We start from the raw sequence: 22868 nt of genomic DNA on the forward strand, positions 1-22868 counted from the left end.
TTCATTTGTTTTGTGTATAGATTCATCTGTATTATTTTTTTTAGGTTCTACATCTAAGTGATATCATATAGTATCTGTCTTTGTCTCTCAGACTTATTTCATTTAGCATGATATTCTCTAGGACCACTGTGTTGCTGTGTCATTCTTTGTTTTATCTCTTTAAATTTTTTTTTTCTCATTGTTGCCCAAACCATGGAGTTGGATACACATGTTTCTTCCCTCTACTTCATTGATAATGTCTATTAATATATTTTTTTAATATTTTCCATCTCCTTGTCTAATTCTGTGCTCTGGAAATTTGTTAATATCTAACATTCCATTTACTGAATCTTTCTTAATTGTAGGTACTCTGTTTTATGCATCAACTTTCAAATTAAAATATTCTTTTTATTTTATTATTATTATCATTATTTCATTTAACACCCTGGACAATTTTGAGGTTCACATTCCCACATCATGTTTTTGAATTATTTATTTTTATAAATATATTTACATTTGTGTCTGATGACTACATAAAGGCAGCCTTTGTATTACATATTTTTCAGGTATCTATCTTCAATATAATTTTCTCCTATATTCAGGGTTTTTTGTCTATTTTTTTGTTTGTTTGTTTTGTTATGTGATTGAAACAGAGCAGGAGCCTATGGTCCTGCCCTCCCACCATGTCCTCTGCCTGCCTTTTGTTTGTAGAAAAGCTTTAGCCAAAGAATAGTGAGAAAATGCCGAAGCAAAGGGAAGCAGTCAAATAGGACACAACAATAATGGTTTATTCATTAAGCAGAGTCAAGGACCTTTATTTCATCCTCAAGAGCCTATAGTCTGTAAGCTGTTTGGTGGAGACTGAAACGCCTACCAGGTGGAAGACATTTAACGACATGATGACCAGATGGTAGTTATGACAAAAGCTGCCACAGTTATGAGAACTGACCTCAAAGAAATTGGAACAAATCAGTCCTGAAACTGGAGACTAACTGTACTTAATCAAGATGACACTCATCAGACCACTGTATGACCAATTTCAAGATGACTGTCACAGCTTAACTGTGCTGTTTCTACATGTAGTCCACTCCCTCTGCCTATACACGCCTGACACTTCCCTTTAAAAGCCCTTGCCCACTGATTGTCAGTGGGAGTAGCTGGCCTTCAGACAGGAACCCACCATCCCCAGCCCCCTGCCTTGGTTGCCAGCCTCCAAACAAAAGCAAATTTTCCTTTCCTCTTTATTGGCTTTAGAGTGGCAAGCAGCTGGTTGCCACTTTCAGTAATATGATCATATACTTTGGCACAAAAATTATTTTCTCTTTCATTTTTGATTTTCAATTCAAGAGAATTTAATCTAATTATGCCAGAAATAGAAGTCTCTGTAAATTTTTTTTTCCTGTTTTGTGTTTTTGTGCACATACGTGTGTGTTTGTGTGCATGGCACTCCAGCACTAGCATATTCTCAGAACACACTTTCTTTATCTGGAACCACTGACTTTATTTGGAGGAAGACTAAAACACATTTTTTCCTCAGGATCTAAATAAATATTTTTACTGGTTTTACTTACCATGACAATCAACTTCATTTGCTCCAGTAAATATCCTACATATTAAAATTTCCAAGTGGTGAGTATTCCTGAGCACCATTGTATAAATTATTTATTCCAAAAGCTTTCTCTTTTTTACCCTTGTGACTAACAGTTTGCTTTGCATTTGATTAACATAAACCAGACCCAATGGATGAATTCTAAAAGTGTTAGAAGTTTCACATATTTCTAAACCTTTTATTCCATCCATTTGTGTTTTTCTATTCACAATAATTTTATGTTTTATTTATGCCAGTAATGTATTAGAAAAGTTATGAACACAACAACACAACCACTATGTCAAAATTTTGTCTTAATCACGATAGAAAGCATGTTAAAAAGAAACAAAAGAAGGCATATCTTCACAAAAAGACATGTTACAAAATGTTCACAGCAGTACTACTCATAATAATTCTAAAGGGTAAATGACCCAAATACCTGTCAACAAGAAGATGGATAAATTAATTGTCAAATATTCATGAGATACTATCAATCAATAAAACAATCAGACATATGAAAACAGGAGAAATGAGGGAGAAATGAGTCCTACAAATAAATAATGGCAAAAACAAGAGTATAATCTCCATTATAAAATAGGTATAACTAATCAATTTTAGAGATGAAGACAGTGATTATTTTTGGGAGACAGTAATTTTAATGGAGCATGAGGGGGTGTTCTGGAATACTAGAATTTCTGGCTCAATCTGGTTGCTGATTACATGATACTGCTCAGTTTGTGATAGTTCATAAGTGGTGCCTATATGATACATGAAATTTTCTGTATTTATAGTTGAGTAAAAGTTTAACAATTGAAGGTAATATTTAATTCAGCTTCTGAGCATTTTAAGGTATAAAAAGCACATGATCTATTTTATTTTTTTCAAGTTAATGCCAAAAGGTGATATAGTTTTTTTTTGTAATTTTTAGAATATCATCGGGTTATTTTGTATCATAGGATCACAATTATTAATGAATAAGTCAGATGGAAGAGGGTAAGAATAAGAATAATGCTCACTTTGCTGATGAAGTGCCAGTGCAGAAGCATAAAGCAACAGAGAGGATAAACTTCCGGTTTGTCTATTTCTCTCAGAGCACTAAGTCCAGAGGGTGATGAGAATAGATCTTATTTATCATTGAAGACTCAGGGAACAATGGCATAAAACACAGAAAAGCTCCGGAAAATTTACATTCCTTCCAGGAGTATATGATGACACCAAACTTTCCTCAAGGCATTCTTCATTTCCATGTTTCTCAGTGTGTAGATCAGAGGGTTGAACATGGGAGCAATGATGGTGTAAAAAAGAGCAAACATTTTATCCTCTGGGAAAGTTGTGGCTGGTCTAATGTAAATGAATAATGCAGGTGCAAAAAACAGGACTACAACTGTGATATGAGAACTGCAAGTGGAAAGAGCTTTGCTGCGGCTCTCCACAGAATATGCCCTGATGCTGTACAGTATAAAAAAATAAGACAACATCAAGACGACAAAGGTCACCAAGGCAATTAGGCCTGAATTAGCAATGACCAGGAGACCTACTATGTGTGTGTGAGAGCAGGCCAATTTCAGCAAAGGGTACACATCACAGAAGTAGTGATCAATCTCGTTGGGGCCACAGAACGGTAAGAAGACGGTGAGAAGAAACTGACTGGCAGAGTGTACAAACCCTCCAGTACAACAGGCTATGATGATTGTGTTACACCTGTGTCTGCTCATGATGCTGGTGTAGTGCAGGGGCTTGCAGATGGCCACGTAGCGGTCATAGGCCATCCCTGTCAGGATGAAGATCTCGATGCCTCCAAAGAGATGAGTGGAAAAGAGCTGTGTCATGCAGTTGCCGTAGGAAATGGTCTTCCTTTCTGCCAGTAGATCAGTCATTAGTTTGGGTGTTACAGTGGAGGTGTAGCAAAGGTCGGAGAGAGAAAGGTAATTAAGGAAAAAGTACATAGGTTGCTCAATGAGCCGACTGCATATGATAGAAATCATTATGAGCACGTTTCCTACCCAAATGGCAATGTAGCAAAGTAAAAATAAGACGAAGCAGAGGATTTCAATGTCCTTGTTTTTGGAAAGTCCCAAGAGAATAAATACAGTAACATTATTGCTTTTTTCCATGGTCCAGGATAGACAGAATATATATATATATATATATATATATATATCACCTGAAATGATATAATTCAAGAGCCTGTATTTAGAAATTTTTATTGAGAAGAGGAATGATATTCAAGATGCTAACTGGGTTTAATATACCTCATTAAACTGTCTCAGAGAATAAAAAATCGAGTATTTATTTAAATGCTCTCTGCCAAGACTCTGTGTCAACATACACTAATTAATTTCCTTTAAATCTTCCAGCAAATCGTGATCAACATCTGCCTTAGATGACATAAATGATTCTGATGAACCGAAAACAGTCTTAGATGCTGAAAAGATGGCACTGATTTACTAACAATGTGTTTCATCAAATACTTATAATTTTATGTTTAAAAATTTAAGATTGATCTTTAAGCTATATCTTCACGATCTCTGCACTTTCATAGTATATTTTTCAGCCCTAACCTCACACCTGGCTTCTTAATCAATCCCTATCTAGATATGCTCTCCAATTCTCCCTATTACTGATTAAAGTAACATTGCTACCCACATCACAAATAATCACACTGTAACGGAGATGAAACTTGAAGAACTTGAATTAATTTAAGAACAAATTATTGAGAAATAGCTTCTGATGATTCCCAAAATCAGACAATAGTACTATTAGCCAATACGTAAGAAAGGCTATTTACTTGAATTTGAATAAAATAATAATACTGATATACTACTGGCTTGAGTTATTCATTGCATATATCTGAAATATTGAATTAAGTTTCTTACATAATTTTAAGTTTCCAAGTCAAGAAAGCTGGGAAGGTCCTCAAGCAAAGCCAGTTCATCAATCTATTTTTTATTGAGTTTACTAAAAATACTACTTGAATCTTAGCTACACTTTTTTTTCTTTTTTCCTTTTTTTTTTCTTTTAGGGCCATGCTCGAGGCATATGGAGGTTCCCAGGCTAAGGGTTCAATCGGAGGTACAGTTGCCAGCCTACGCCACAGCCACAGCTACAGCCATGCGGGATTTGAGCCAAGTCTGTGACCTACACCACAGCTCACCACTACGCTGGATCCTGAACCCACTGAGCGAGGCCAGGGATCCAACCCACAACCTCATAGTTCCTAGTCAGATTTGTTTCTGCTGCGCCACAGTGGAAACTCCGTATCTTAGCTATACGTAATTTCCTACCTGACAATTCTCCTTGATTCAGTTTCTTCACATAGAATTGCCATGATTAACTGTTACACATTTTAATGTCTTTAAAAATTATGAGTACAATTCAGTCATTCATTATAATTTCAGGACAACCCCTGGTTACAGGTTTAATTTCAGCTTGTAACTTCAGAGATAATCTTTGCAAATTGGTCAGTTTCTTTCAAAAAAGGTTTTCAGTTTGGAAACCTAGGAAAATATTTCCTGCTTTATAGAATTCAGATTGGTTCTGAGAAAAATTTCATCACAGATGAGGAAGCTTTTGCAGAGACCAACAGTGTGAACATGACAGTACTATTGTATTAAAATGAATGTACACAAAGAAAAGAAATAGCTTAAATTATTTCATAGAAGCAAAAGAATTTTTATATAGTAACACAACTCGTGTATAGAAAAACAGGTTTATAATATGAGTTTTCTTACTCCACTGCCTGCATTTATAACTTCTCAAAAGGAAAAAAACCAAAGCAACAAGATAAATTTAACATTAACCCTACCTCACCCAACTCTGAAGTTTGCACACATTTCTCGATCTTCCAGACAAAACCAAGATACTTCCTCAAATAGCCACTATCCCATTTTAGCCCCTCAAATTTAAATGAAAGATGTGAAAATGGAAACACAGAACTATAAGCTAAGCTAAAGCATAAATGAAAATCCATAAATCCAGTCAGTTTAGAATTCCATCGTTAATAAGCCAGCTCTAAAAGGTAACACAAGTAGAGCTCACACACTTTTGTAGGAATAGGTTCATGCTTCTCTCGAGCATGAATACTACCATGGCATCTCGGCCCTTGGCCATGTGAAAAAAGTAGGTAGAGGAAAATATTGGGGGACATGCCCTAACATTGCCACCTCTTACATCTGTAAATTTATGTTCTTGGCTCATAGGTTTCCTATCTGTGAAATGAGGGAATTGCCTCATTGCTCTAAAAACCCTTTCCACCCTTATGTGTTTTTCCGAATTAAAATTACCTTATTTTGGTCAATACTGGCCATCTCCCTGGAGTTATAGGAGTGTGTCCCTTTTTTTTATATACATTCATCCAATAAAATAGGCAGTATTTTTCTGACTTTGATCTTGTTTTCTAGAATATGTCATCCCACTCTCAGTGGACAATCAGATCCTCCTTGAATTTAGCATTTCCTTAAACCAAAAATTTCTTAGACTATACTATTGACAATAAAGCGTATTTTATTTTATTTTTATTTTTTCCTTTTTAGGGCTTCCCCTTGTGGCATACGGTGATTCCCAGGCTAGGGGTACAATCAGAGCTATAGCTGCCGGCCACAGCAACAGGATCCAACCCGTGTCTGCGACCTACACCACAGCTCACAGCAATGCCAGGTCCTTAACCCACTGAGTGAGACCAGGGATCGAACCTTCAATCTCATGGTTCCTAGTTGGATTCATTTCCACTGCACCATTACAGGAAGTCCAATAAAGCCTATTTTAAAATCAGCTGTTCTTCATTGCTACAAGTAGTATAAAGTGTGTTATTTCAAAATAAATCTTATTTTCTGGAGCAGTAAAAAATAAAATAAAATCAGCTGTTAATTAGTGTTTATTCTTAAGCCATTAGTTAAAATATATTTTCAACACATACCACATGTCTATGGAGGCTCACAGCAAGGGAGAAGGAAATGATTTACTCACATGCTTTTCCTCTGCACTTATTTTGAATCTATTTTTCGTTTGTAGCATTTTTTTCTGTCCTCTCGTCACTGAAACTATGGTCATTCTTTAACTATTTAAAGAATTTCCTTCCAAGTTTCTCACTTGAGTGCTACTGATCAGTTTCACTTTGTAATTTTCCCCAAATATACATAAAAGTACAAAATTCACATAATTCTAGTAACTACAGTTAGCTAACACCCCACCCAATTAAATAAATGATGGGAGGTTCCCCAATAGAAAAATGCTTGAAGGCAGGAAGAGTACTTTGTTTCCCAAAACTAGTCAAGTCGAGTTTTTATAGACTCTGTATTTATATCACCACATCGTTCCTGAGGGTTTTTAGGCTCAAATCTTAGGAAAAACTTAGATAAAGTTTATATCCTAAAGCTGCACTGCATTTGTTTCCTCCCAAGACTTTGCTTATTTAGTTCAAGTTAATTACCTACATGACCACAAGTAATCAACTCACCCGTTAGTGTTCTTCTAGATCCACGTTACCAGAGAAACTCTGCATGTGGATTATAAGTACCCTGAAAAAAGAGGTAACTCTGCAGCATGTTGTCAGAATCCCATTTATTAAGTCCTTGAAGAGTGAGATCTGTTATTTCTGCAGTTTGAACTTCTTCTCTCCTTGCTATCAGATAAGGAAAACTGTAGTTCTGCTCCTTACATTAAGAAGCCATCTCCAGCCATCCCCAACTAATGCTTTTATCATGGTCTCAAGGGAAAAAAGAAATGTGTGTTCTTGAATGTATTTCCAGTTAAGGTGATTTTTTTTTTCTTTTTTCTGGAAAGTTACAGACATAGAAAACTTTCTTTCATGACTCTCTAAGTTTACAAAAGGCTTATTAAAATCATTTGTCAACCGTGGAACTGACATATTATAATTGGGCTCTAGTCTTATATCATTTTCAACAGACTGCCCTCTCTTTTACATCTATATTCAAAAGTAATGCTTACTTCAGCTCTGCTCTGTGAGTTCCACTAATAATAGCAAATCTTTAGTAAACATGTACTCTATGCCAGGTACCAGCCAACTGATGTATTTTAACTTATTTATCTTTAGAACAACCCTAGGGATAGGTACTATTACCAATCTCATCATGCAGATGAAGAAACTGGGCTGTAAAAACATACAACAGAGAGAAGTGATTCTCCAGAGACAGAGGTTACATTTTCCGGGGCGGGGGGGGGATGTTTACGTGTGAAAGAGAGAGGGTTTTTTTGTTTGTTTGTTTTTGGTGGGTTTTTTTGTCCTGAGAAAGAGTTATATAGGAATTTACTTTATAGTGTTTCTTTTGGGTGTCTTATTTAATAATTAAAAGGTTAAAATAATAAAAGTATAAATATAACCTAAGATGATAGTCGAAGGTACTAAAAAAGAACACAAGCTGTAAATCTGCTTTGCCTCTAAATACAAGTTGCCAAAGGATTCTGAGAGAACTCCTTATGATAATTGTTTCATACAATCCAAGCAAACATTTTTTTTTCAAACTTTCCCTTTGCCGTTTAGATATCTCTCCCAATCTTGACTGAGTAGGGTTTTTGCCTCTCCAAATCTCAGAATTTTCTCCATGGGATCCCCTATGTCCCTCTTCTCTTTTTTAATACACTTCACCCTCATTCTCCCTTTTGTTCTAGCTACGCTTGTGTACTCCAAGAAACTCATTCTCCCCCTTAAGGGGGATTCTCTTCCCTGTCAACAAAAATCACCTAAATATTTTGTCTGGAATTCTTTCAAAACATCTTGAAAAATATATTTATTTCTATGATGTATTTAGAGCTGATTTTTAACAGCTGCAGATCATGAATCTAAGTTCATTTTTGCAGTATGGACATTAAGTTGTTTCAGCACTGTTTCTTAAAAAGACTATCCTTTCTACATCAAATTACATTTCCCTTTGTGTCGAAAATGGGTTGGCATTATCTGTATGGCTCTATTTATAGGCTCTCTATTCTGTTCCACGGATAGGTGTGTACAGATTTTCCCTAATACCACTCTGTCCACCAATGCCACTCTGTCTTGACTACTATAACTTTATAATAAGTCTTGAAATTGTGTAATGAGTCCTCCAATGTTGATTTTAAGAACTTTTGAAATTATTTCAGTTAGTCTAGTGGCTTTGCATTTTCATATGAATTTAAGCATCCATTTGCTGATATCAAAAACAATGAGCTCACTGGAATTTTGAGTGCGATTGCACTGAATCTAAACAACAAATTGGAGAAATTGCTGTATGTAAGTGTGTGCATAATTGGAGTATATGAAGTTTTTTTCCTTACTGAACCCCTTTCGGTATAATCAGTTGAATCTCCATCAAGTCCTATGAAAGCAACATCATGACAGAAATACCTGCAGAGACTGCTCTCTGCCTCCTGCACCCAACTGTCCCAGCCAAACAAGCTAGGCTTGCCTGTTATTTTAACTATAACTATAAAAAGAATATGCTTGAAGATTAATTTGTAGATTATGTGTGCTGAGTCATGCCAAGACTTTATACAAGTCATACCTGAGCGAGGGGCTCTCAACACTGGGCAAGGCCTGTAGTTAGTCCTCTTAGTGAGGGTATCAGATTCTGACATATCCCAAGTAAGAATCCAAATATAACAGAAATGCTGAAATAATCACCATTTAGAAGTGCTCCTTTGCATCAAGTCATCATTCTAGGGAGTTCCTGCTGTGATGCCGTGGGTTAAAGATCCAGCTTGTCTCTGTGGAGCTGTCTGTTCAATCCCTGGCCCAGCACACTGGGTTAGGGATACAGCTTTGCTGCAGCTGTGGTATAGGTTGCAGCTCCAGCTCAGATTCGGTCTCTGGACCAGGAACTTCCATATCTCATAGGTACGGCCAAAAAAATTAAATAAATAAATAAATAAATAAAACTCAGCATTCTGAATGGATGACCAACCAACTAAAATACATTTGATGAGCCATGTAAATAAATTCATAGGAAAGTCTGACCAGACAGAAAGAATAAGATGTAATCAGTATTCGTGCAGAGCAGGGGCCCCACTTTATTACTTCTCTGAAAGATGAGCTAGTTCCTTTTAGGTAACAGTATCATTCACACATGAAGGCATGAGAATGGGAGTTACAATGACAGGGGCACCCAAGAGCTTGATCGGTTTGCACAAGTCTGAGGCTATTTATAGAGAGAAAAGGACTCATTCAGGAGACCTAAGTTCTCTTCATTCCTTCTGTAGGTAAATATGACGCTTATTTTATTTCTTCTGCCTTGAGTCATCACCCCATGTCCTTATAATATTCAGGGTATTTTTTTGTTTGTTTGTCTTTTTAGGGTTGCTCCCGCAGCATATGGAGGTTCCCAGGCTAGGGGGTCTAATCAGAGCTATAGCTGCTGGCCTATGCCACAGCCACAGCAATGCCGGATCCTTAATCCACTGACTAAGGCCAGGGATTGAACCCACAACCTCATGGTTTCTAGTCAGATTTGTTTCCGCTGTGCCACGAGGGGAACTCCAGTTTGGGGTATTTTTATATTCTGAACTGGAATGTGTAAAATGTAGAGAGTGAAAAACAGAAAAGTGAAATTCTCATCAGAGATCATGAAGTGTGAGGTCTCTTGCCTCCTCTACCCATTATCTATAGGAAATCCTCTTACATTCTCTCTCATTATCGTCTGTACCTGATCTCCCACTCCAGCCAGAAGCTGAGTCCAGAAATAGTTATCTCCCCTGCTCCCAGCTGCCTCAATTCTCTGTCCATTTCATTCCATCAGGCACAGGCTCCAACCCTCCAATGGCCATGACTCTGTCCTTTCTCTCTCAAGCACAGAGAAGAGCTCCCTGTCACCCTCCTCATACCAGTCACAGCAGCTATTACACAGAGAGCCCTGGGTACCAGATTCTGCCCAAGGACTTTTCCTTCCTTATTTCCACTAGTCCCATAGACTCTGGAAAGAAGTTAGTATTTTATTATTGTTATGATCCCCAATATTATTTAAAACCATATTTGGCACAGCCTTTATTCCAGCATCATTCCTTGAATGCCAACCAAAATGAACTTCTCACTGTTTCCCATTCAAGCCTGTAGTTCCTCTCCTTTGGCACTTGCTTATGTCTGCCCTTAGAGAGGAATGTTCCACATTCCAAGCACTTATGTTACAACTGGAAGTTTGTCATTTTGACCACTTTCATCTAATTTCCCCTTCCCCACCTCCTCACCTCTGGTAATGGGTTTTCCTGTGTGTTTTTTGAAGGATAATTGACCTACAACCCTATATTAGTTTCAGATGCACGACCATAGAAAAGAAAAGAAAAGGAAAGAAAACCTGCCAATTGCAACAACATGAACGTACCTTGAGGGTATTGGGATAACTAAAATATGTCAGACTGAGAAAGGTAAGCACAGTATGACCTCCCTTTTCTGTGAAATCCAAAAGATCCAACACCTAAAGCTAGAGAATAGAATGGGAGGGGTGGGGAAATGGAGAGTATACAAACTAGTAGTTATGTGATGAACTACATATAACTGGGATTCCCATGTACAGTATAGTGACGATAGTTAACAGCGCTGACTTACATACCTGAAAGTTGCTAAGGAGGTTTATCTTAAAAGTTTTCATGCTCCCAACAAGACAACTATGTGATATAATGGATGTGTTAACTAGCTTTATTATAGTAATCATTTCACAATACACACATATATCAAATTATCAAATTGTGAACCTTAAACTTACAATTTTAGTAGTAGTAGTAGTAGTATTTTGTCTTTTGGGGGGTTCCCAGGCTAGGGGTCCAATTGGAGCTGTAGCCGCCCGGCCTACACCACAGCCGCAACAACGCAGAATCCGAGCCACGTCTGTGACCTACACCACAGCTCAAGGCAATGCCAGATCCTTAACCCACTGAGCAAGGCCAGGGATTGAACCTATGTCCTCATGGATACTAGTTGGGTTTGTTAACCATTGAGCCACAACGGGAACTCCCTCCCACAATGTTGTTTTTAATTTTACTTCAGTAAAGTGGGGCAAAAACTGATGAAGTGAAAATTAAAGTCCAGAGTTCGGTAACAGTAATGTATCAATGATGGTTTTTGAATTTTGGAAAATGTACCATGGCAATAAAAGATGTTTAAAATGCGGATAATTGGGTGAGGGGCATACAGGAATTGTTCTATCCTTGTAAGCATTTCTCTACGTCTAAAATTATTTAAATATTCATGTAAATGTCTTTTAAAATGTTCACAACCTCAAGCCACCCAGCTAGCTCAGTCAGTAGAGCATGAGACTTTTAAAATGTTTACAATCTCTCTAAATAAAGATAATCCAGTTTAATGTGTACCATTCATACAAGAATGTGCATAGAGTACAAATGGGTTTATACTAAACACACATTTTGTCAAACTGTTTCTCAAGTAAAATGGTAAATTTTATGTATGTCGTAAGTAAATTGCGAAAAGCAGTTAAGAAGAGAGTTGGAGTAAATCAGGAATTGTTTGGTTTCATTAGCAAATGCTTCATAACTCTTAGAGAATTTATGTGGCCCATGATTAAGTGGGGTATGACTAAGAAAGGAGGAAGGGGTTAGATACATTAGATAATTTGCTGAGTCAAACCCAGATGTAAGCATAGAAAGCATTTTATTGCTGATGATGGAAAGATTTAATTTTTTATACAAGTCATGATTCCAGAGCTTAAACATGACATGGCTATCTTTTCCAGGCATTCTTATTTTATCTTTTCAATTTCATGTGCTTCAACTTTATTATACTCAGAGGTTTATTTTAAAATGAAAAATCTAAAAAAAGCAAGGTTAATCAATGCGGTCAAGTAAAAATGGTAAATGAAGGGGAAAGATGAAACTCCTAGTTTGTACTCTGAAACGAATACCTCTTTTCCTCCAGTGTTAGTCATTGATGATGAACACAGAAAGCATCAAACTTTAATTTTCTAATAGCCTCACAATTATTCTTTTACATATCAGTGGGCCCTGCTCATATAGTGGTGCCTTCATTGATATATCCCGGGTCATTTTTATGCATATAACCCTACTCAACCTCAAAATCCCACAAAATTAACTGAATTTCAAGTCAATTTTATAGTATAATTAGTACTTAATTGGTAACTACTATTAATCTTGAAGTCCTATTTATGCCTTTCGTAACATAATACCAATGGAACAATGTGACATCTAGCTGAAATAAAGATGTTTCTTTATTCACTTTAAAATAAAGATGTTTAGCTATGATATTTGACACCATACTTTTCTCATGGCGTTTTTCATTTCTGAATTTCTCAGCGTATAGATTAAGGGATTAAACATAGGAGCAATGATGGTGTAAAACAGTGCAAATACTTTGTCCTCAGGGAAAGTGGTGGGAGGTCGAAGATAGGCAAAGATCGAAGGTCCAAAAAATAAAACTATCACAGTGATGTGAGCGCCACAGGTGGAGAGGGCTTTGCGCCTTCCTTCAGCTGAGTGATGTCTTAAAGTGAATAATATAACGACATAAGAAAAAAATAAAACCACAAACGTCACTAAGGTGACCATTCCCGAATTGGCAACCACAAGGACACCAGCGATATAGGTATCAGTACAGGCAACTTTCAGCAAAGGAAAAATATCACAAAAATAGTGATCAATTTCATTAGGACCACAGAAGGGCAACTTGATTGCCAAAGAGAATTGAGGAAAGGAGTGGACAGCCCCACCAGCCCAAGCAATTAAGATTAAAAGATTGCACTTTTTCTTGTTCATGATACTCATATAGTGGAGAGGCTTGCAGATGGCAACATAGCGGTCAAAGGCCATGACTGTCAGGATGAAGACCTCAATACTTCCAAAGAAGTGTATAGCAGAGACCTGTAGCATGCAGTTACCATAGGAGATGGTATTTCTTTTCACTAACAAGTCACTTATCAGTTTGGGTGTCACACAGGAGGTATAGCAGATGTCCATAAAGGATAAGTGACTGAGAAAATAGTACATTGGTTGGTGAAAAAGAGAACTGCATCGAATGGAGACAAGAATCAGAAGGTTTCCTACCAACAGAGCAACATAACAGACTAAGAAGAGTACAAAGCAAACTATTCGCATGTTCTCATTATAATAAAATCCCCAAAGGATGAATTCTGAGACATTGTTCTGATTTTCCATATATTTCAGTTTATGACTATCTGAAAAGATAAAAAATCTGTGCGTACATAACTAGCAGTATGACAGTAATGTACACTTTTCTAAAAACTTTACCAGAAAGTACAATAATGTAAAATTTACCAAAAAAGATTGGCATACATTGATATTAATGTTAATAATTCCTGATATGTAGAATTGTTTTTCATCATGTGTTTTATTTTACAAATCTTTTGAGAACATGTATGTGAAGTAGGTATAAGGATATAATTTTTCAATTTTACCATCAATGGAATTAAAGATTGCATCGGATACCAATGGATTAAAAATGAGACCACTCTAAAATAATTTTTGTTATTACTGTTATATATTATTTTGATAACAAGAAAAGTTCCATTTGCAAAATTTTAAATAGCCAAAATATTTTGAACATTTTAAAATGTGTACCTTACCATAGGGTCAAAATATAGAATTTCCCAAATATATTTGCTTGCTCATATTTCATAACTTTTCTAGAAATTTTATGTTTACTATTTATAAACTTGGCAATAAAGTTAATTTTAAAAATATGTTATAGCCCTAAGGAATATTTGTTGCCAGCACTCTGTCTATATGCTACATTCATGAATGGATGAACAATTCATAAATTCACATCTGGCAGTATTAAGTCATGGTTTATGCAGAGCAAAATAGAGGATAGAACAGAAGGAATGAATTTGGGGAGCTATTTAATAAAATGTTGAGGAATTAACTGACATCCAGTAGGGAAGAAAACACTATATAGTTCACTTTCAGCTTTAGTCTGACCATATCTGGGTACCATATCTGGGTATTTTGGATGGCTATTTAAAAAAAATGTAGAATGCTTTTTTAGCAAAATTATTTAGAAGCCATCAAATCCAGTGATTCACAAATTCTAACCTTTTTTAAAGATCAATTTAGATAGTGAATATGTAATTGGCTCAACATTTTAAATTGGTCCATCCTATAAGAAACCAATTCTACTTAAAATTTTTTAATTGTAATTCCAATTTCATTGAGGAGAAAAAACTCCATTTGTTCTTCCTATGAGTCTAGTATTGCTGTAAGGCTTCCTAACCTCCACTTTTTTAACAAAGCAAAAATGATTCTCAGACTCATAGTGTTCAACATTTAGCAGTACTTAAGTACAGTTTGATGTATTTTTGGTCCATTGATCAACTTTCTACTTACCTTATTACAGCTAATTTTGATTCCCTGTTTAAGAGATGACATACTGTTTACTTTTCAGATATAAGTATCTACCTAAGAGACATTGATTTAGAGTTAACTGTTAGATAATTAGCTTGATGAAAAATTTAAATGGGATATCACACATTATGTCCAAACCACTACTATTAATAAAGGAGACCAAAATAAAATAATCTAAATATTGTGTTAGCATCAGAAGTTAATACCCTGTGAATCTGGGGGCAGAAACCTGATTCCTGCTGAATCTGTGTTGCATCCCATCCTCGTGAGCAGAGCAAGAGGAGATGTCACGGAGGATAAAAGTGAGAGAAACTTTTAAATCCTTATCCCAATTGGAAAAAAGTATGCTAGGTGACAGACTAACAAGTCACTCAATCTGTCATAAAAACTGAGAGATGCTTATGGTAATACATCTTGTAGTTTATGTAAGTGTATGTTTCAGGATTTTCAATGACAAATTATTTTGAATAATTTTGTCAATTTTAGCAAAATATGCATTTTGTGAAGGTAGGATTCTTGGTCTTTTTCCAGATCATCATACATGTATAATTCACCACAGCTCTTAAAAATCCCAATCCAAACTTTGAAGGAAAATGCTATTGCGATCACTGCTGTTAGCATAGGGAAGTGTAAGACAGACGAGAGAATCATTATCTTTGGATAAATTCTTGATCACATTTTCTCAAGTTGTCAAATAACTGAAAACATAAATGATGTGACGGAGAAATATTACGCACTCTACAAGTGGTTGCAACAGCGGCAGCAAGAACGAGGTAGAAATATGGAGATGTAAAATAAATGGAATGGTGAGCTGTTTTAATTCAAATCGTGTTCCTACAGAAGTAATCATCTCCATATAAAAAGACATCACATTATCTAAATATGTCTAAAAGTCAGGTTATTGATATTAAGTGAAATATGTCCTTATATTTGTCTAATTGTTCAGTATAATTGTGTAGTGAATTAGTTAGTATAGATGTAGAACCTAAAATCTGAGCCATCTTGCCAAAGTTCTATGAGAAGTCAGTCACCCAGTATAAGCATAGACATTATCCAAATATTTTCGTAACCAATTTTATTAAACATCTTCCTTTTCTGTATATCAAAACTTTAAGAAACTCTGTAAACGGAATCAACTTACTCTTCTTCGATACATTTTGTGAATTCTGAGTTTGTTGCTATTTCTCTAAGCCTCATTTACACATTTATATAATCAAGTTATATTACAAAATTATACAGAAAATAATGTTTTATCCAATGTCTTAAATGATTTATAATCACACGTTAGTTTTCTGTATAGTTTTGTATTTAAGTGAACTGTTTCTGAAATTACCATGGACATGATTATAACCAATGAAGAAACAACAAAAACATCACAACAGGGATTTAATGAAATGATGAGGATAAACTTCAGTTTGCCAATCTATTAGTAAAAAGAAATAAAATTACTGAGAGATTGGTTTTCTTATGGTATTGGTGAACACTCATGATGAGGCTGAAATTTTCCATATACTATAAAAATACAGTTAAAATACTGCTCTATATTTTTGTAGGATTGCACCAAATTTTTATATTATATTTTGGTTACACTATCAAAATAATAAGAATGATTGTATTCATAGTTAAAGCTTCTACCATAAGCTCAAATCTTCTCCTACATGTGTCAAATATGGCCTGATACGCACTTACCTTAATTGAATCAGATGAATCTAGTCCATTTTAGGGTGGCAATATTTTTGAAGGTTAAGAAAGTATTTATCACTGGAGATATGCAAGCATAGATAAGCCTATTCTTTGATAAGAACATGGAGGAAAATATAAAAGCACCAAAAAGGGCCTCAATACAATTCACTTTATCTTGAAGATTTTAAAACTTTAACTCAACTGTTCTTGTTCTCGACTAGAATTCTGCTTGTGAATACTGTATACCTAAAACTAAAGTTACCTAAGAATTTTATACTAATCAAATATCTTATGCTTCAAGAGAAAATATAGCCTTGAAATTAAATAAAATATAATAAATTTAAATAATGTATAGCTACTCTAAAGCACATTTCTTAAATTATTATCCAAAAAGAAGTGGCATGGTTAATTCACTAATTATCTGACCATCAGTTCTAAGCAATGAATTTTAAGAATTGTCTCTTGAGATACTCACTCTGCTAATTCTTCTCCAGCATTTACATCTGAAATAAAATACAAAGACTTAAAAATAATTATTCAAACACACTTAGATCGAGTCTATAAAATTATTTTGAAAATCTCGATCTGTCTTAGAACATTATATATGTTTGCAGAAGGGGTGGAATTTAAGTGTTCATTAATGTCAGGGATGCAAGAAGTGGATATCAGAACCCCAATAAAAAGGTTTTTTTTTTTTTTTAATTCTTGCAAAAGCAAACATATATTTTAAATCCTGAAAGTCATTTATTTTGTGCCTATAACTAAAGGAAGTTTGGTTCATAATGCAGAATATAAAGTTATATGACAATGCAAGAATTAATAGGTCTTTTGTAACTTCTAAGAAATTATAGCCCCAGAGGAGTTTAGAAACAGACATCTACCAGAGCCTCTGAGCCGCTGTCCGGGGTACTGAACTTGGGTGTCTCTAGGCATTTTCTGGCTGTAACTTTACTTCTCACCTGTGTGTTAGCATAGTTAGGACAATGTTTCTCTGGAGCATCCAAAACGTTCTACGCAGACAGACAGTTCAGGGAACTCGGTCTTCCCTGAACTCATCTTGCTTTCTAAAGGAAAGGAGGAAAAATAATACAGCTTTGGACAGTATTAATTATTGTTAATTTGTTAATTTTAAAACTGAAACAAATTTTCAGTTATAAAATTTATTTATAAAATAAATAAATTCTTCCTGGTATACAATGATGACTATAGTTAATAATATTGTATTTTACATTTGAAAGTTGTTCAGAAAGAAAATATTGAGTCATTATTATCATAAGAAAAGGGAATTTTTAAATTGCAAGTATGTGGATGATGGATGTTTATTAGACTTATTGTTGTGATATTTCACCAAAATAATTACTTTGAACAAAAATTATTATATAGTTGTATGTCAATTATATCTCAGTTTGAAAAATGCTCTCAACTTGTTAAAAGAACTAAATATATGCAAAATTTGGGTATTATGTAATGCTAAAGTCTCATTTAAATTGAATTTATATTTAGATTTATATAAGAATAAATAGGTCAGTATTTTTTTCCAAATAGTAACATTTTTTTCTTTTTTTAGAGCTGCACCTGCAGTATATGGAAGTTCCCAAGCTAGGGGTCAAATCAGAGTTACAGCTGCCAGACTACGCCACAGCCACAGCAACATGAGATCCTAGCCTGGCCTATGACTTACACCGCAGCTCATGGCAACATCAGATCCTTAACCTACTGGGCAAGACAAGGTATTGAACCTGTGCCCGCATGGGCATCCTCATGGATACTAGTCAGATACTTTTTTACTGTGCCACTATGGGAACTCCCTCAAATAAAAATTTTTAATCACTAATAATGCTCAAAAATAGAAATTCAGATTACTAAGAAAACATCATAATGAAAACTAAATGATCGCCCCTTAAAGATTCCTTTGAAAAAGAATCTGTTGTTTAATTATCTAAACTTCTATTTCATTTTTAGTGACAGTTTTATTGTTTTGTTCAGCTATGTAATCAAACATTATAGAAGGTGCCTAAAAAATTAAATCTGGTGAAGTTTTTGTTTCTTTATTATAAACTGCTGACATAGTAATTTGTTCAATTCCTCTTGCTTTAGCAGCTCTACTTCATTTTGCCTCCCTCATAATTCATTCTGCCCTTTATACTTCTTTGCACAGCATCTCTAAAATGATCACAACGCTGGCATTGCATTTATTTATTTATTTTTTTAATTTTTTTTTTGCCTTTTTGCCTTTTCTAGGGCCAAATCCGCAGCATATGGAAGTTCCCAGGCTAGGGGTTTAATTGGAGCTGCAGCTGCCAAGCCTACACCAGAGCCACAGCAACTCGGGATCTGTGATCCAAGCTGCATCTACAAATTACACAGCTCAGGGAAACGCCGGATCCTTAACCCACTGAGCAAGGCCAGGGATCGGACCCGCAACCTCATGGTTCTTAGTAAGATTCGTTAATTACTGAGCCACTACGGGAACTTCTGGCATTGCATTTATATATTTTAAAACTCTTTCAGTATTTTAACTATCTTCCTTTTCATAAAAACCTATAAGGCAGTATATTGTCTCTCATGACATTTTCTGTGTTTCTTGAGATCTTTTAAATCCTTCATTTAAATCCTAGAATGCAAAAAAGGCCTTTCATGAAATTGTCCTTTGTTTCTCTAGAAATTATTTACCAAAAGTCTCTTCTTCATTTCAGTTGCAAAGATGATTTGATATACTAATTGTGCCATGGTGTGTATTTTTTTTAATTTGGAAATACATAAATGTAATACTACTTGATATATAAATATGATTTGTTTTAGTGAGATAACATTCACATAATATAAAGTCACCACTTTAACCAGAGCAGACAATTAGGTGACATTTGGTACATTCACAGAGTTGTACAACCCTCACCTCTATTTCCAAAATATTTTCCCTAATGTTCATGCCAAAGCTATAGTCTGCACCCAGTAAGCAGTCACTCATTTATTCTTTCCTTTAGCCTCTGGCAATGAATTACCTGTTTTCCATCTCTATTTGCCATAAAACAGAATTGAGAGTCTGGAAATACAGCTGTATATCTACAGTCATTTGATTTTCAACAAGAAGCGCCAAAGACCTTTCAATGGGGCAAAGAATAGTCTCTTCAGATAATGGTGTTGAAAAAATGACTGACAAAAAAATGCACAAGCAATAAAATAAACAATAGATAATATAGCCTTTATCAAAATGTAAAGCATCTGCTCACTGAAGTGACAAGACTATGAATAAAATAAAAATTCAGTCTTCAGAATGTAGGAATATATCTGCAAGACACATACCTCCTAGGATCTACCATTAGAATATATAAAAAACTCCAACACCTCAACAACCAAATACCAAATAACTTAATTGAAAAATACACAATGTATATTTTTAATTAATAAAATTTATTTTTTTAAAGCAGTTTTAGTTTCACAGCAGAATTGAAGGGAAAGTACAGGGAGCCTACACATACCCCTGTCCCCACAAAAGGACAACCTCTCCCACCAGAGAGACATGTTTGTTAAAATCAAAAGAGCTTACACTGACACAACTTTATCATCTGATATTCATAGCTTACCAGGGTTCACTCTTGTTGCTATTTATATGTTTTGACATGTATCATGACATTATCCATAATTAGAGTAACATACAGAAGGGTTCACTGACATAAAAATCTTTTTTCTCCACCTATTCATCATTCCTTCTCCCCTAACCCTTGGCATCCACTGATCTTTTTGATTCCCGATTGGCTTGCCTTTTCCAGAATGTCATATACTTGAAATCATACAGTAGGTAGCCTTTTTAGACTCACTTTTTCACTTATATGTATTATGTTTCCTACTTATTTTTTCATGGCTTGATAATTCATTTATTTTCAGCTGAGTGCTGAAAGATATCCCACTGCCTGGATGTACCACAATCATTTACTTATCTAGAGTAAGACGTCTTAGTTGTTTACAAGGTTTCGCGATTATGAATAATGACTATCTGTGTGCAACCAAAATGTCCTGGTTACTTTCTTTGTTTGACTTTATATAATAATAATAATAATAATAACCTTTTATTATTATTTTTTTTTTTAATGGCCACACCTGTGATACAGAATTTCCTGGGCCAGGGATTGAATCCAAGCCGAGCCACAGCTGCCACCATTGCAGCTGTGGCAATGCTGGATCTTTAACCCTCTACAATGGGTCAGGGTCACAACTGCAGCTGTGCAGCAATCCAAGCCCCTGGAGTCAGATTCTTAACCCAAACATTGGGAATCTTTTGTTTGACTTTAGATCACTTATTATCTGTCTTCTGTTAGATTGTTTTTTCCTCCTTATAGCTGAAAAGGTCTTAGATTCTGAATTCAATGGCATTTACTTATCATTTTATAGGGGTGAGCATCTGTGAACACATTTTATTATTCAGTCCTGTAAGCTTTATGCAAATGTTTTATATTCTGGTTAATAGCTGGGAAAGAAAGAGCAATTATGTTTTAACCCTACTGAATTATTAATTCTTCCTCTGTCTTTACCAATTTCTTTAGTGAAGTCAGAAGAATCTGACTATCATGAAACATGGTAAAACAAATTCTACTATACTTATTTTTTGTTGCATACGAGAATCTCTAGAAAATACATATGTGAATGTTTTATCAAAAGTTAAGGTGTTGTTTTATTTTATAATTCAACTTCCCTACTTCCACTTAATGTGTGTGACTAAATCCTGACCCATAAGCCCAACATTTTTAATTTTAATTTCCTTAATTAATTATAATTAATTATAATTTCCTTTAATAGTCAATGATCAGTGTGTTCCTGCATTGGCTCAGCCTAAACAAAACTGAGTAGCACCCACGAGGATGCAGGTTCAATCCCTGGCCTTGCTCAGTGGGTTAAGGATCAGGCATTGAGGTGAACTGTGGTGTAGGTCAGAGATGTGGCTTGGATCTCATGTTGCTATGGCTGTGGCAAAGGCCGACAGCTCAGCTCCAATTCGACCCCTAGCCTGGAAACTTCCATATGCCATAGGGGCGGCCCTAAAGAGACAAAAAAAGTAATGATAATAATGATCAGTATAGAGTTGCCTTATTTGCTTTGATCTACATTTTTTTCTTTGTCTTTTTTTCCCTGCAGGCTACCCTTCCTACACCACCATAATACCCCACAAAATTAACCAAGTTTCCAATTATTTGGTATGCACAAATTACTGTCAGTGCAGGTTTTGCTATTCCTTTAAATTTCTAACTCCTATTTTCCTCAAAGATTCCATTCAAATAGTGACAGAATATAACATATAGGAGATATTTTTTGTTTTTTAAATTTACAGAGATATCTTCTTTTTATAAAGTTGACTATGTATAGCTTTTTCAAATTAATTGTGTGATTCCTTTGAAAATAATCTTTGACACAAAACTTTTCTCATGGCATTTTTCATCTCTGTATTTCTCAATGTATAGATTAAGGGATTGAACATAGGGGCAATGATGGTGTAAAATAGTGCAAATACTTTATCCTCAGGGTAAGTAATAGGAGGTCTAAGGTAACCAAAAACTGAAGGTCCAAAAAATAAGATGACCACAGAGATATGAGATGCACAGGTAGAGAGGGCTTTTCGTCTTCCCTCAGCTGAGTAATTTCTTAAGGCGAATAGTATAATAACATAAGAAACAAATAAGACAACAAAACTTACAAAGGCTATTGTTCCTGAATTGGCAACCACAAGAACACCAGTGATATAAGTATCAGTACAAGCAAATTTTAAGCAAAGGAAAGATGTCACAAAAATAGTGATCAATTTCATTAGAAAACCACAAAAAGGCAACTGGAGTGTCATAGACAATTGAGGAAAGGAATGCACCGCTCCACCAGCCCAAGCAGCCAAGGCTATAAGATTGCATTTTGTCCTGTTCACAATAAGCGTGTAATGGAGAGGTTTGCAGATGGCAATGCAGCGATCAAAGGCCATGGCAGTAAGAATAAAGATCTCGATACTGCCAAAGAAGTGCATAGCAAAGACCTGTAACATGCAATTATCATAAGAAATGGTTTTTCTCCCCACTAGCAGGTCACCAATTAATTTGGGTGTAACACTAGAGGTATAGCAGATGTCAATGGAAGATAAATGGGTAAGGAAATAATACATCGGTTGGTTAAAAAGAGGACTGCATCGAATGCATATAAGGATCAGAAGGTTTCCTACCAACAGGGAAATATAACAGAATGAGAAGAGCACAAAGCAAAATGTTTGTATGTTCTGATCATAAGAAAGTCCCAAAAGAATGAACTCTGAGATGTTGCTCTGGTTTTCCAT

General features: G+C 35.3%; 2 protein-coding genes and 1 pseudogene across 2 annotated transcripts; all 3 read right to left on the reverse strand.

The window, feature by feature from the left end:
* Positions 1-2751: 2751 nt before the first annotated feature.
* Positions 2752-3681, reverse strand: LOC125124460 (olfactory receptor 4P4). Its single transcript, XM_047774571.1, has one exon. It carries the CDS (start codon positions 3679-3681, stop codon positions 2752-2754), a length of 930 nt encoding a protein of 309 aa, XP_047630527.1.
* A 9076-nt stretch (positions 3682-12757) lies between these two features.
* LOC125124042 (olfactory receptor 4P4-like) lies at positions 12758-13672 on the reverse strand. Its single transcript, XM_047774221.1, has one exon. The coding sequence runs from the start codon at positions 13670-13672 to the stop codon at positions 12758-12760; it is 915 nt and encodes a 304-aa protein (XP_047630177.1).
* An 8257-nt stretch (positions 13673-21929) lies between these two features.
* Positions 21930-22868, reverse strand: LOC125124043 (olfactory receptor 4P4-like; annotated as a pseudogene).

The sequence above is a fragment of the Phacochoerus africanus genome, chromosome 4 (genome assembly GCF_016906955.1).
Source record: "Phacochoerus africanus isolate WHEZ1 chromosome 4, ROS_Pafr_v1, whole genome shotgun sequence".
Classification (NCBI taxonomy): domain Eukaryota; kingdom Metazoa; phylum Chordata; class Mammalia; order Artiodactyla; family Suidae; genus Phacochoerus; species Phacochoerus africanus.